This window comes from Olea europaea, unplaced genomic scaffold, assembly GCF_002742605.1.
Source record: "Olea europaea var. sylvestris unplaced genomic scaffold, O_europaea_v1 scaffold2841, whole genome shotgun sequence".
Taxonomy (NCBI): domain Eukaryota; kingdom Viridiplantae; phylum Streptophyta; class Magnoliopsida; order Lamiales; family Oleaceae; genus Olea; species Olea europaea.
The window spans coordinates 117,400-133,460 of NW_019246922.1; the positions used below are offsets into that span (position 1 = coordinate 117,400).

Genomic DNA, 16,061 nt, shown 5'->3' on the forward strand with positions numbered 1-16,061 from the left:
TGTTGATTCAACGAGAACATCCAAATGTGTATCAGTAGAAACTCTCATTTCTCCTTCAAAATTTGTTTGCTTCAATTATGAGACAATTTGAGAATAACCCAATGTTCCAAAAATCTTTGTTTAACATATCGAGTTGTGCTGAAGATATCTATGAAGTATAAAAAAATCGACGCATTGTATAAATCTGATCTGTATTTTGTCATGTCCATTTTTGATTTTTCTCGAACACTTCAAGACATGCCCTTGTTTGAGCTCCATTTTTTGGGATAGAATGAATTTTTGAATAGTATATTGATGAAAAATGTGTGGTTAAAAAATAAGAAAAAATTTTAAATTTACGTGTAATATTATTTTATTGAAGAATGTATGGTTGAAATGATGTCAAAACACTGTTAAAAAATGAATTTTTGCAAAAGAATGAGGCCCAAACAAGGGCCATGTTGTATATTTTCTTCTCCTAATTAAAATGTAATACAGATTAATTTATAATTGTTTCAATTAACAAATAACTACTCAATTTAGGATTTCATCAACAAAAATGAAAAGAATTGATTTTATTTAAAAATATATACATAAATAATGATAGAATATACATAAATACGCAATTAAAAAATAATAATAATAATAACATGTCCATACCGTGTTCTTATCTTACATTTTTTTTTTTTTAAATCATATATCAATGTGACCATATCGTGTAGTTTCGTGTGTGTGGCTCATCATTTACAGGAGCACCCATAAAATTCCACGTGCAAATTCACAACCACTTTTTTTGACGTATTAAATTGTTTTTACTCAAAACATACCTTGCAGTCTTTATCACTTCAGCTATATATTAAGTGCTCTGAATGACTTGAGGAAATATCAAGTAATAATGGAACAAGCTGAAAACGAGAACAATCCGAACTCGCTAACTATGGTCCATGGAGCAAGCTCCGAGTCCTACCTGGAAAACGTTCTATCAGAACCCAGTTTATCGGGTTTGAAGCGGCTCCGGATAGCCTCCTGGATTGAGCTGAGGCTACTGCTTCGACTTGCTGCACCTGCAATTATGGTGTACTTGATAAACAACTCAATGTCCATTTCTACTAGAATATTTTCCGGACACCTTGGGAATCTTGAGTTTGCAGCGGTAAGCCTTGGCAATCAGGGGATTCAGTTATTCGCCTACGGCCTCTTGGTACGTGCACGATCACCTTGAATACATTATTTTACTGTTCAATCATATGGAACTAAAGTTCCTACATGTACAATATCGGTCAAAAAACTTATTTCTGTCAAATAATTTTATTTTGAACTATTTATGGAATTTTCTGTTTGTAACTTTGATGGACTCCACTATCATCTACCATTTTCAATCGACAAAGTTTCTTGAAGCCTTTCACCAATAGAAATGCAAACATCAAGATTCTCGAGGTTCGAGCCTTATTTGTTTCACATGGGTTGATGATATAACTTAAAACAATAAAGTTTCTTTTCTGTTAACGGAACAACTTAAGCTATTAGATGAGCTCGATCAACAAACACATACATGCTAAAGTGGGTTTTTTGCAGCTAGGAATGGGAAGTGCAGTTGAAACCCTATGTGGGCAAGCATTTGGTGCGGGCAGATATGACATGTTAGGCCTTTATCTTCAAAGAGCAACTGTGGTTCTTTTCTTCTTTGCTCTCCCAATAACCCTAGTCTACATATTTTCCAAACAAATCCTTATCTTCATCGGAGAATCCGAAGACGTGGCATCACTAGCAGCAGTGTTCGTCTACGGCCTCATCCCACAGCTCTTCGCGTACACAATCAATTTCCCTATACAAAAATTCCTCCAAGCACAGAGTATTGTAGCCCCGAGTGCTTACATTTCATTGGCTACTCTAGGGGTGCATTTACTTTTGAGTTGGGTTGCGGTGTACAAGATTGGTTTAAGGGTGTTAGGGGCATCTTTGGTATTGAGCTTATCTTGGTGGATCATTGTTTCGGCCCAGTTTTTGTATATATTGTGGACCCCAAAATGTAAGTCCACTTGGACTGGGTTTAGTTGGGAGGCTTTTACTGGTCTTTGGGAGTTTGTCAAATTGTCTATTGCTTCTGCTGTGATGCTGTGTTTGGAGACTTGGTACTTTCAGGTACTAGTGTTGGTTGCAGGACTTCTTGAGAACCCTGAACTTGCCTTGGATGCACTCTCAGTCTGGTAAGTTTGCTTTCTTAACTATTTTAAACAAAGAAATTTCAGCTCGTTTGGTAAGTTGTACTACACCAGACTAAAGAAGTTTTGCTTATCAACTCGGATTAATGTCTCAACTTATCAAATTATTCTGATCTTGTTACTTTATCTTAATTAGATTGGATAATATTCCTACGAAATTTATAATGTATGGTTGGAATAATTAAGCATTAACAATAGCAACATTGTGACGTACCTTGATTTTCTGAAGTTTGAAAAAAGGAAAAAAGAAAATCCATATTCAAGGGAATGTAGTAAGTTAACTATTCTTGACTTGATTTTCACTTTGTGCAGCATGTCAATAAACGGCCTGTTATTCATGGTTTCAGTAGGGTTCAATGCAGCTGCTAGGTAAGTTAATATTGCACACCCTAATCATAAAATTTGTGCGTCTCTATACATATATTATGGCATGTCAGGTAAAAGTTTGAACGTGACTAAACCATTTATACTAAAGTGACCAATGAGCGATGAACTTGTCAATTATATTGTCCAGTGTTCGTGTAAGCAATGAGCTTGGAGCAGGGAATCCTAAGTCGGCAGCTTTCTCGGTTGTCGTGGTTAATCTTGTTTCTTTCATAGTCGCCGTAGTGGTTGCCATCATTGTACTATCACAACGTCACGTAATTAGCTACATATTCACGGATGGTGAAATAGTGGCCAATGCAGTCTCGGATTTGTGTCCATTCTTAGCCGTCACTCTTATTCTCAATGGGGTCCAACCGGTCTTGTCAGGTAATAATTTTCTCTAGACAAACACTTGCGTACTAAATTCACATTCTACTTCTTCTTTCTCCTTGTCCTTTCTTTTTTTTTTATTTTTATTTTTGGCTTTTTCGAATCTTGGATCACGTTGTCTGTTGTTGTTTAGTGCAGGATTTCTTTGGTCAAAGAGAATAAATGTGTTGATCAGATCTCTTATGATTAAAGTGCTGAATTATTTAGGTTTTAAAAATGGGATTAGGTAAATTTGATGTAATGTTTGGTGAATTACCACGTTGGAATTGTCCATACTCCACCAAGCCTTATTGGCAATTGACATCCATTAGAGTATAAACCTTGATAATTTGTGATTTAATTATGAGTTTGAAAATCGACCTTTAAAAGATAAAAGATCATGCGATAAGGGTCAAATCGAAATTGAAGTTGTAGTTGAAAAAATTAAATAAGTTGATTAAAAAAGGGTAGAACCAATTTCAACTTACCCTGTTTTTGGCCGGTTTTGAACTTCTTAAACAATTTTGATATTTTCAGTTTTACGTGGAACTAAACTGGTTTTTCGGCCATTTATCAAAATTTTCGATCGAAGTACCATATCAAGTTTGATTCTTATTACATTGCTTATGATATCACGTTTGGTACAATATGTTTGACAGAATTAAAGGAAGATGTCTAATTCTATACGGTTTAACACACCGATGATGTTATTATGCATTTATAATAACCAATGTTTTTCACTTGGTATGACTATGTGGAAATTAATTGAAGGGGTGGCTGTTGGATGTGGATGGCAAGCATTTGTCGCCTACGTAAATATTGGGTGTTACTACATTGTGGGAGTTCCAATTGGTTGTCTTCTTGGCTTCAAATTTAACCTTGGAATTAAGGTACGAGAAATTAAACTCTTTTATAAGATTGTCATATACTGTAATAATTTTATATTTATTTATTATCACGTACAAATCAAGAATCGAAGAAGTTGAATTGGTATGAGCATGTATTGAATATATATGTGCATAGGGAATATGGTCGGGAATGATAGGAGGAACAATGATGCAAACCATCATTTTGCTCTGGACAACATTTCGAACCGATTGGAAGAAAGAGGTAAAACTATCATACACTCTACAGTTTACCTTACTAAAGCTCATGGCTATTCTTCATAGACTTGTTATATTTACCAAAATATTATAAACGATTATTTCAAAGTAATAAATAAATATTGAATTTCTAGGTGGAGAAAGCAAGAAAACGTTTGGAAAAGTGGGAAGAAATAAAAGAGCCATTACTGAAGGAGAAGGGCCTAAAATGATTATACCGTTATAGTCTTGCCCAGCAAATCTCATAAGAACCAGGATTCTCACCTTAATTGAGATCTCAATCATTGATTTTGTAATAGGTTTTTTCTCATCCAACTGTTGGCTTATTAAGATTCAATCATTTCGTTTTTTTTCCAAGTTTGTTCTTCGTTAAAATAAAATTTAAAAATTCATGAAAGCAGTAGTTAAGATGTAAAAGAGTCACTTTACATTGATGCATGCTTATTCACAATCACTTGTCTTGTTATTTGGCTATCATTACCCAATTTTTGAACAATTATAACATTGAGTCGTGATATCTTGGATGTGTTCTCTTATGTATACCTTTATAAATCATTGATCTTGATGATACAGTCGATTCATTTTAAAATGTCGTGTTTCGTCTAAGGAGGTGATGGACTCCGATTGAATCTTATTCGAGGATCTTCTTGCTACTAATTGTTGAACAAACAAATCAAACATTTCAGGAGTCATGCCTAGCTGGTTCCTTCTAGTCGACCTTGAGGGGTTTAATTGGGTCTAGGTGTTGTGTTTTGTCTCGACTCTACACTCATCCTCCATTAGCTTTCCCCTGGTTATGAACTGTCATCTTTAGGTAGATGAGCCCCGTAGATGCATTGACAAGGCCGGATGTTGATTGCTTAGTTATCTTCCTAAACTAATCAAATTAAAAAGGAAAAAGAAAACAGAACTTCGAGCAAAATTATGTTCTGTGGTAAGAATGTGTGACAAATGTGAATTGAGTATCTAACGTATAAATATTGTTATCAAAATTATATTTGATAAAACAAATAAAATTGCCAAGAATCACCCTAATTTGATGAGTTTAATCTTATCTCAAATCTCAATTTTTCTTAATGAAATAAATTAAACTCTAAACATGGTCTCTAACCTAAGCACTAAGTAAAGTACATAAAAAATTTATATCTCCATGGTTCTTTTTTTCCCTGGATTTTTAGTTGGGCAACTTACAAAAATACTCTTAAAGTTAGAGGTGTTTTGAAAAATTATATGAAAAGTTTTTTGGAAGTAAAAAATACTGTGTAAAATGAAAAAAGTGACACTATGTCACCTTTTTTATAAAAAATTGTCACTTTTTTCTAAGGAAAAGTGATTGTCACTTTTTTTTTAAGAAAAAGTGACACAAACACTTAAAAGTAACAAAATTAAAAAAAAAAAAAAAAAGTGACTAAAACTCAAAAAAAATGACAAACACTAAATAGCACCATCCATTTGTGCAGCACCAGTAATCATATTCTTAACATAAGAAAAAGTGACAATCACTTACAAAGTAACAAAATTTAAAAAAAAAAAAGTGACTAAAACTAAAAAAAAATGACAAACACTAAATAGCACCATCCATTTGTGCAGCACCAGTAATCATATTCTTAACATAATCCACATATCCAGAACAATCCACATGAGGGTGGTGGCGATTCCTAACATAATTAGCATTTTCAAGACAATCCACATGCTGATTATGTTTGGAAAATATAATATATCATATCACTTTTTATCTTATTAAATAAGTGACAAGTTTAAAAGGTGACGAAAACTCAAAAAAAGTGACTGTCACATTTTTATTAAAAAATGACATACAATGTCACTTTTATTAAAAGGTGATATTTGTCACTAAAAAAAGTGACGGAAATTTCAAGAATAAAAGTGACAAACTCTAAAAAAAGAGACAAAAATTTAAAAAAGTGACAAATACTAAAAAAAAGCAACAAAAATTAAAAAAGTGATGAAAATTTTAAACAGTGTCGAAATTTTAAAAAAAATGACATAAATTGAAAAAAGTTACACAGATTAAAAAAAAGTGACAGAAAATAAAAAAGTGACAAACAATCAAAAAAGTGATGTAAATTAAAGAAAATGACAAAACTTAAAAAAAGTGATGAAACATCGATCAATGTCACTTTTAAAAGTTAGGTATCACTTTTTTATTAAAAAATGATATACAATGTCACTTTTATTAAAAAATTATGTTGTAACTGAAAAAAATGATAGTAGTAATCAAGAGGATGATGAAAAAAAGTGACAATCATTAAAAAAGTGACAAATACTATAAATTGACAAAAAAAAAAAAAAAAAAAAAAAAAAATAAAAAAAAAAAAAAAAAAAAAAGAAGAGTGGCAGTAATTTTAAAAAATTTATGAATTCAAAAAAGTGACAGAATAAAAAAGTAATAAACACTAAGTGAAAAAAATTTTAAAAAAATGACGAGCAAAAAAATGACAATTTTTTTTAAAAGTGATAAATTCAAAAAAAGGTAAATAATAAAAAATATAAGTGACAAACACTAAAAAAGTGGCGAAATTCAAAAAAAAAAAAGTGAAGTGATGTTACTTTTGAGATCACTTCTTGATCTCAAAAAGTAATTTTGTCTAGATAAAAAACAATGGCTAGATGTCCATAAAAGATTTTCATTTTCTCTCTAGTTATTACATCTAGTTTCACAAGGTTTGGATTGTTATCACCTTCCTTGTTAAATGTCAAGGAGAACAGCACGTAGGCCAATCTTTTTGCCCTCAATTCTATTTATTGTCGAAACATCTATAATAAACACATAAATGGTACACCTTTGCTTACAATCATATAGGCAATAGTCCACATTAATAGAACTAAAAAACATCCATAGAAATTAGAAAATCGGTAAAGAATCTAACTTCCTACAAAAATAGAAGCTTGTTTAGTATAGGTATCATATAAATTTCTAACTTCAGACTTTAAAGACTTCAATTATTCAATAGAACTCGAAAAATAAAAATTCCCCACCACTCCAAATTTCTTCTAAACAATGGCATTGGCAGCACTAGCAATCAAAGGCCAAAGATCAACACTCATTTCCAATTGGACCAGTTATAGTAGAACCTACGAACACAGAAGTTATAATTTTTTTTTTAAAAAAACATTGAAATCAATTAAATAAAGTAATAGAAATTAATAAAAAAAATGACACAACTACCATCCCTCATTTTTCTTCATTGAACACCAAGCATCTTTAATTCAATTTATCGACAAAACACCGATCAAAATTTCAAGAGTAAGCATTAAATTCCTCATTCAACTCGGTACACTCCACACCCTTCGAGTCATCATCACAGTCACTATGATCACCAACAATAGAGCTTTCATAACCTGATTCTTGTTCCAATCCGCTAGACCATTGATTCCATCAATAAAATTTCAAATTTTTTTGTATAACCATATTGCATAAACCTCGATAAACTTAGAAACTTGAAATGATTTTAGCATAAAATCCAATTTTCACATAATTTCCCAAAATTTTTTTTTTTAAAAAATTCACGATTCCATTGAGTAAAACAAGTGAGCAAACGTTGAAGTAGAAGAAATCAAAGTCTTGCGCAAGATGAGTACACACATATGCACACGAACACCCCCGGGGGCATAGCCCAGTGGTGTAAAGGACGGGAGTGAGGTTATCTCACGTCTTGCTGGCAACCGCAGTGTGAAAATTTGATTCCTGAGACATGGAATTGGACTTCTTGTATACGCAATGTATAAGCAGTCCTTGTTCCCTGATCTGTTGGGGCACATCCCGCGATTTACCTTCCTCACAAAACTCTAGAGACGGGACGATGGGGACTCTCAAAATTGAGATCAACCTTTATATGCACACGGACATTTAAATATGGGAAATTAGGCAAAGTACGGCGCTGATGCTAAAAATTGATTAATACACTAGTTATCTTTGACTTTTCCTCCACAGTATTCAATACGGTAAAGTGGAGCATTATTTCCTCATTGTTAAGAACCTGCACATGTTCAATTGTTTCCTTAATTATTATTACCTTCATTAATGTGGATTTATCAATTATATTAATTTAAAAAAAGGTAATTGGCACAAAACGTTCCTACCTTTCAAGCGTATTGTGGAAAACATCCCTACCTTTTATTTTTTGGCACAAAACGTCCCTACCTTCCACTTTCTTGGCGCTGAACGTCTTTTTCATCATTTTTTGACGATTTTACCCTCCATTCAAATAAAACAAAAAGAAAAGAAAGGAAAAAAAAAAAACTAATTGCAACCATATTCCCAAATTTTCTAAAAATTGCAAATGGTAATTTGATAATTAACATATTAAATAAATTGAAAAAAATCAAAAAATTAAGAAAAAAATTAAAAAAAAAAAGGGTTGTCTTCTACATCACACCCACCCCACCATACAAAATCTCTCTGCACATCAAATCCTCCAAATCCGAAACCCCATTACATCTCTCTGCACAATGGGGTTTGATACTGGATATGAAAACAAAGGAACTTGTACAAAGAGGGGAAGTGCAGAGAGATGTAATGAGGTTTCGGATTTGGAGGATTTGTTGTGCACCAAAATAATTATTTTGGGGAAAAGTCTCTCTGTCTCTCTTTTTGTTTGAATAGTAGGGTGGGGTGTGGTGAAAAAGACAACTCATTTTTTTAATTTTTTTCTTAATTTTTTGATTTTTTTCAATTTATTTAATATGGTAATTATCAAGTTACCATTTGTAATTTTTAGAAAATTTGGGAATGTGGTTGCAGTTAGTTTTTTGTTTTTTCCTTTCTTTTCTTTTTGTTTTATTTGAATGGAGTGTAAAATCGTCAAAAATTGATGAAAAGAACGTTCAGCGCAAAGAAAGTGGAAGGTAGGGACGTTTTGTACCAAAAAATAAAAGGTATGGATGTTTTTCACTACACACTTGAAAGGTAGGGACGTTTTGTGCCAGTTACCCTTTAAAAAAATCAAATTCATCAACGATACGAGGACCGTCCCTAATTTTCTGATTTTTTTCACGCTGTTTGAATAAAATATTTACATGGCTTACTGTATAACGTCTCAATCTCAAAATATCAAGATGTTTTATATTTGATTATATGATCGAAATAATCCAAATTGATGTAAATAGAATGTTAACAATATTGATTTAAAACGTAATTGACATTGGATTGTTAAATTAAATTCCAGCAATTGTATTTGGCTTGTTATTTTTTTCAATGTTTAAGGTTTTTCAATCGAAAAGATGCATTGCAAATTTTACAATGAATGCTTCAAAAAAAATTTGTTAGTCGTGTGAATGAAAAGTGTTGTGTTACTTTTTAATTTTTTTTTAAATAATGAAAACTTTTATTAATAAATCCTTACTTGTAGCGAAGGAATACCGTAGTTACATAAGATAAATTTCACCATCAAGATCATAACAAACTAGACTCCTTGTAATCTAAAATAACATTGGAAGATTTAAAGTCAAACTGGGAGGAGAAAAACCACAAATGTTGGGAATGTCCAGTTTATCCATACGCACAACTCTTCTAATTGATAATGGGATTGTGATAGAGTCCATCCAGATCTGTGAATCACAAGACGTTTTTAATTTAAATTTATCGTTTTTTGTCACTTTTGAATTTTTGTCTTTTTCAACTTATAGGTTCTTGTGTTTCTAAAATGAAGTTATGTTCTATGTTTAGTTAATATAAGATAAACTTAGTAAAAAAAAAAAGGTATAAATTTCCAAAAACGTGTACGCCTCTAGTTAATTGCTCTAATGAGATACTGTGATTTTTTTGAGAAAAGTGACAGAATGTCACATTTTCATATTATCCTTTTCTCAAACACTTGCATGAATCAATTTAATTTATTCAAAATTCATTTTTTATATGTATTAATATAAAATAAGATTTGAATTCGTATGTTTAAATTTTCAAAAATGTACGCGTATACATCTAGTTACTTGTTCTAATGAGATATTGTGACTTTTTTTTTTTTTTTTTTTTTTAAGAAAAGTTACAAAATATCAATTTTCATTGAAAAGTAACAAAATTCATACTCTCCTTGAGTAGATACCTTGCATTCATCAATCTAGTTGATTCAAAGTTTTCTTTTTTCATACGTATTAACATAAAACAAGACTTGAATTTATATATTCAAATTTTCAAAAAATGCACATATATGCATCTAGTTAATTACTGCAATAAGATTCTATAACTTTTTGTTTAGGAAAGTGACATAATATCACCTGTTCACATTCTCATTGAGCAAACACCTTGTATGCATCAATCTAATTGATTCAAAATTTTATTTTTCATATGTACTGACATAAAATAAGGCTTGAATTCGTATGTTCAAGTTTTCAAAAAATGCATACATGTGTATCTAGTTAATTGTTTCAATAAGATACCGTGACTTTTTTTTCTTCAGAAACTTTTTTTACATTCTTTTTTAGCAAACACCTTGTATGCATCAACCTAATTGATTCAAAGTTTTCTTTTTAATATGTATTAACATAGAATAAGGCTTGAATTTGTATGTTCAAATTTCCAAAAAAGCACAAATATGAATCTAGTTAATTGCTCTAATGAAATCATGTGACTTTTTTTAGGAAATTGACAGAATGTCAAATTTTCACATTTTTTTGGAACAAACACAGTGCATGCATCTATCTAATTGATTCAAAGTTTTCTTTTATGTATTAGCATAAAAATAAAGTTTGAATTTGTATGTTCAAATTTTCAAAAATGCATACATGTCCATCTATTTAATTGCTTAAATGAGATAATGTGGCTTTTTTTAGAAAAGTTACAGAATATTACTTTTTCACATTCTCGTGTCGTCAAACATCTTGTATGTATCATTTTAATTGATTCAAAGCTAATTTTTCATATTTATTAACACACATTTTCTTCTCAAGTTCAACAATATTATTTTCAAACATGTTTCCAATCACAATAACAAAATTATCAAAAAGAAACTTCATAGATGTCAATTATTTACATTATAATGTTCAAACTAAACCTAATCACGAAATTCAAATAAAAATAAGATCGACAATGCATAGTGATGACAATTTATTCCGCCCCGCCCCGAATGAGGCCAAAAAACTCGCCCATCGCAGGGCACGGTCCCTGCACCGAACCAGCCTCATGATTTTTTTTTTAAATAAAAGGTTAGGGTTCAACTTACTTCAAATAGAAGGATGACCTATTTTTTAGTATCCTCAATTGTACAAGTCTTATCAAACTTAACTAATTTATATATATACCATTATGCTACTTTGTCAAATTGATATTATATTGATAAAAACAAATATAAAAATATATAACATGTTCAATTGAACAAATTTGAAAATCTATATATTGTAATAAATTAAAGTGTGTGGGGTTACAACTTTTGCGACAATATCAAAGGAAAAAACACAAAAAACCTTGTTCATCTTAATAATCAATGTTGGGTACCAATAGCGACCATTATATTTAAGATTTGTAGTGTTTATTTTGGATATTAACTTTGTCAGCTTGAATGTTATCCGTATTTTATTGAACTCAGAATTCAAAAAAAAAAATAATAATAAAAAATTAAAAGGGGCAAGAAAACCGCCCCCCTCCACCCCCCACCCAACCCCGTCAAAGGAGGGGCGGGGCGGGGCGTGAGGCGGGAGGCGGGAGAGGAACCCGCCCCGTTGCCATCACTAACAATGCACTATGATGATTAGAATTTATAAGTGAGAAATTATTCAACTGGAAATTGATAATTATGGTTGTTGCTTTCATAATCTAGGCAAAGATAGCATTAAACAATCTTAAAATGATGAAAAAGTAATAAAACAAAGAGTTGAAAAAAAAAAAATACTGTATTTTTTTTTGTGTATTTCCAGATTTGTGGGAGATAACTTTGAAGAATAAATATTGAAGCAATCTCGATTTTGTTTTTGCTTGACTTGTGGTAGATTTACCCTTTTCCTTTGATTTTTTGAGATTGGAGGTTGATATTTGTGGAAGAATGAATGTCCGTGGCTTTGATCGTATAATTTACTGTGAATTGCAAGTATTTATTATATAATTCAAGTTTCTCATGTTTTTCCAAAACTACCCCAAAATATGGGGTATTTGTGTAAGAACCCCTACTATATTAGATATCCAAAATCCAGTAACTTTAATTCTTGATTTAATTTCCCTACCGTTTCACTTTTCTTAGTAGTTTTGTTGACACTTTATGACATGACTCACTTTTGCCATTGATTTTAACAACAGTTAAAATAATCAGTGGTCTCAATTTTGATACATCACACAATGTCAAGGAAAATGTACGTTTTTAATGTACAAATAGCTTAACTCTCTGAATTTTGCTAAATGTACACTATACACTTTAGTTTACACTTTATCACGTGTCATTATTCTATTGGACAGTTTAAATTTCAAACAGTTTTTTCATTCAATTAACACTTAATAATAATGCAAGTGTCAATCAAAGTGTCAAAAATTAGTGTACAAATAGCAATATTATAACTCTCTTTATTAAATCACTTTAAATGAATTTAACTTTAAACCCTTGTTTGATTCCCATTTTTGGGGAAAAAATGAATTTTTGAATAGTGTATTGATGAAAAATGTATGGTTAAAAAATAAAGAAAAGTTTTAGATTTACGTGTAATATTATTTTATTAAAGAATATGTGGTTGAAATGATGTCAACGTGTAGCAAAATGCATTTTTTCCCAAAGAATGGGGATCAAACAAGGGCTAAGTTAACCTTAATACACAATTAAATTAAATTTGTAGGTCACGTGACAAATTAAAAATCAACCATCTCCCCCTTAAAAGTTTAAATAGTAAGAGAGAGATGATAAAACTATATACATATAGATTTTGTTGTCAACTCGCGGCCCTGGTGTACGACGAATTCTTTTTCAGTGAAGACCTGATGTGCGGCCATTTTTGGTAAATGAGAGGCAAGACTTAAACCCGTAGCTCAGTTAAAAGATTAAGACGCAATAAACTTATTTTTCTTCCACACCTTGAATCCATCTTAAAATGGACTGTTGCAAGTTGGCAACACTAAATTTCATATCCTTGAAAGATTCGAAGTACCATAATCAACGTATCATAAATCTCACTTTTCAAGTGGAAAACAAGAAAAATGAGAGAGAGAGAGAGAGTTTTCAAATGATCATTGATGGGAGACTTCTATTTATTCCCTCTTTACCGTGAATCTGTCGCTTCCAAGATTTCCATTGACAAGTAATTTTCTTGCAAAACCCAATTTTAGCAGAAGATAAGGTTAGTCCAATCCTCTTTCTCAGTGTCTTAAATCTTTTACCAATCTTGATCTTCAATTTGATCACTTTCACTTTCAGCCAAGAAGGTCTTGATCTCCTAATTTCTGCTTTCTGCAAAGCCTTGTAAATCAAGAATTGTGCCCTTTGATGCTGTTTTTCTTCAGGGTCAAACATTTCTATCTTCGAATATGCATAATGTCTGTTCAAAATGTCCATTTTGCGATTTTGATGATGTTGAGGCTACTCGGCTCGATAGAAAAATTTCTTTCTGGTGGCGAGTGGACCTGTCTTCTTTTACAGAAATCTCTCAAAGACGAAATTTTTAACTAAGGCTTTCTTATGGGGAGCGGGCTTACCAAAAAGGCAAAAACTCCTCGAGATGAGTTTATCCAAAATTTGTTGAATTTGATGAAGTATTTATAGTAATATTGAAGAGTAAGCAACTGGGGATCATGTTGTCCATCACATACTTATATAATTAAACTATTTTTATGATTAACTCCTAATCCACATGAATGAAATTTTTTTGTACCCTTCTGGTCCAGTTTTATCTCATAATAGCAGGGTCATTATTCAAAGGATTTTTCTAAACGGACTGGGGGTAGGCCTTGTCCGTGCACGCCCCCCTATTGACTTGTATCTCTACGTGGTCCTATTCGTAAAGCACAACCCTTATTCAAAATACTTGTACAACTTGGCAATGTAAATTATAATTTGTATTTTATTATATCTGTTTCACTCGTGGCCTATGACGTGGGGGACCTCCAAGTCAAAAGAAGGGAACATGATGCTTTCCCTATATGCATATTAAATAATCAATAAATACTGACTTATAAGTCAGACTAATAGTTTATTGGGCTAGTGGGGAAATCAATAAACAAAGTAGAAGTTGAGGACACACCATTTATAGATTACTATTTTTAACATCTCTTCAAGAAAATTTCAATAGTTCAATCTCGTCACTCTTGTTTTATATGTACACATACATTACATGCAGGCATTAAAGAGTGCATTTGGTTACCTCGGGAGTCAGGATAATGATAATAGAAGAAATTAAACGGAGATGTCACTTCTAGAGATGGTGAATTACTTTTTTTTTAAAAATTATAGTTGAGGTCCAAATGTAGGGATGACAATTGGGCGCGTCGGTTTGAGTCGCCAGTGATTCAGATCGAAAAAAAACTCAAGCCCATCCGACTCCAAGCTAGGAAGAACCGAGCCAAAACTTGGGCTGAGCCCCATTTTGGGGTGTTTGGCAAAATTTGAGTTAGCCCGTGTGCCTATATTTAAAAAAAGAAAAGAAGAAGCATATATATATAAATAATAATAATTTAGGATTTGTGCTATGGATACATTATGGACACCATAATCGTGGTCATAATGCACACATGGCACCCCTGGCCCCCCCGACACCCCTCCAATAAGGGGGCGTCATGTGTGCATTATGACCACCATTAGCAATCCATAATGTACACCAAGTATTATTCATAATTTAAAGGCAGCGTGCTGATGCCTTAAACAAGCAGCAAAGGCTGCCTCATTATTAAAAAAAAAAATAAAAATCGAGCTTGCTCGGCTGGGCTTGAAAGGCCGGAGCCAAAAGTTCAGGTCAAGCCTAATTTTTTTGATCGAGCAACTCGAACCCAGAAAAAAGCTCAATCATTTTATCCAAGTCTCGAATTTCGACTCGCAAGCCGACTAAGCTGACTCGTTGATATCTTTATCAAAATGTTAAAAAATGTTAGGTGTTAAATTGCCAGCTGCTGAAAAGTAATAAAGAAACAATAAAAAAAGTTAAAAATCAAAAGCCCAATGGGGCCAGTCAGCCCATGCCACCATGGGCTAGGCCTGTGGGGCATGCAAAGCCTTATGTTTATTAGACAGCCCTACACCAGTTAGGCCCATCTTACACTTACCATTCAAACTACTTGTCTATATAGAGGCAGCTGACGTAATCCAGGCCTTTTAGGCAAAATTTATTAGAGGATCTTTTTAAAAATAATAACAAAATTAAACCCTTGTTTGAGCCCCATTTTGGAGGATAAAATGAATTTTTGAAAAGTGTATTGATGAGAAATGTTTGGCTAAAAAATAAGAAAATGTTTTTTATTTGCGTATAATATTATTTTATTAAAAAATGTGTGGTTGAAATGGTGTCAAATCACTGTTGAAGAATGTATTTTGATGAAAAAATGGGGCTCAAACAAGGGCTAAATGAAGCAAATGCTCATAAAAAAAAAAAATACCATCTAATTGCCGAAACGTATTAGGTGATTCTAACATAAACAAGCAGAAGATTTCTCCTCTCAAACTCGAGCCAAAGGGAGCTCTTTGCTGCACTCGAAACATTTCCAATGACAGTATTTATGCCATATTTTAGAATCATAAGAAAATAATATTGCAATCTAAATCAACAAAAATGTGCTACGCTTTATGCTTTCCCTTACATAAGCATGTTATATTAGTCATTAGATACGGTAATGTGAGTAAAAATTTTCTCACAAAATTTCGTCCTAATATTCTTCACAAAATTAATTCTATGTTTCCCAATTATAAATATTAGCTATGTATTTACAAAGGGGAAAAAACCACAATAAAATTTATGCTTTTAATTTTTTTGTATAAACAGACAAGTAATGAATATAAAATTCTTGTGAAAATATCAGTAAAATTTATATTCTTTGATTTTTCATAATAAATAAATAAATAAATGAATGCGTCGATTGTCTATCCAATTGGAAAAATCTCTTATA

The 16,061-nt window shown here is 31.9% G+C and overlaps 1 protein-coding gene and 1 long non-coding RNA gene across 3 annotated transcripts; both read left to right on the forward strand.

The window, feature by feature from the left end:
* Positions 1-842: 842 nt before the first annotated feature.
* Positions 843-4,456, forward strand: LOC111384087 (protein DETOXIFICATION 40-like). 2 transcript variants are annotated; one of them, XM_023008310.1, is made up of 7 exons: positions 843-1,180; positions 1,555-2,186; positions 2,514-2,570; positions 2,716-2,954; positions 3,708-3,826; positions 3,960-4,046; positions 4,174-4,456. In XM_023008310.1, the coding sequence occupies exons 1-7, from the start codon at positions 875-877 to the stop codon at positions 4,249-4,251; spliced, it is 1,518 nt and encodes a 505-aa protein (XP_022864078.1). In that variant the 5' UTR covers positions 843-874; the 3' UTR covers positions 4,252-4,456. The 2 variants fall into 2 exon arrangements, with proteins under 2 accessions (XP_022864078.1, XP_022864080.1); XM_023008312.1 differs by lacking the exon at positions 843-1,180 and adding an exon at positions 1,211-1,416.
* An 8,587-nt stretch (positions 4,457-13,043) lies between these two features.
* LOC111384095 lies at positions 13,044-13,540 on the forward strand. Its single transcript, XR_002700853.1, has 2 exons — positions 13,044-13,309; positions 13,387-13,540. It is a non-coding gene; the product is annotated as an uncharacterized LOC111384095 (long non-coding RNA).
* The last annotated feature ends 2,521 nt before the right edge of the window (positions 13,541-16,061 follow it).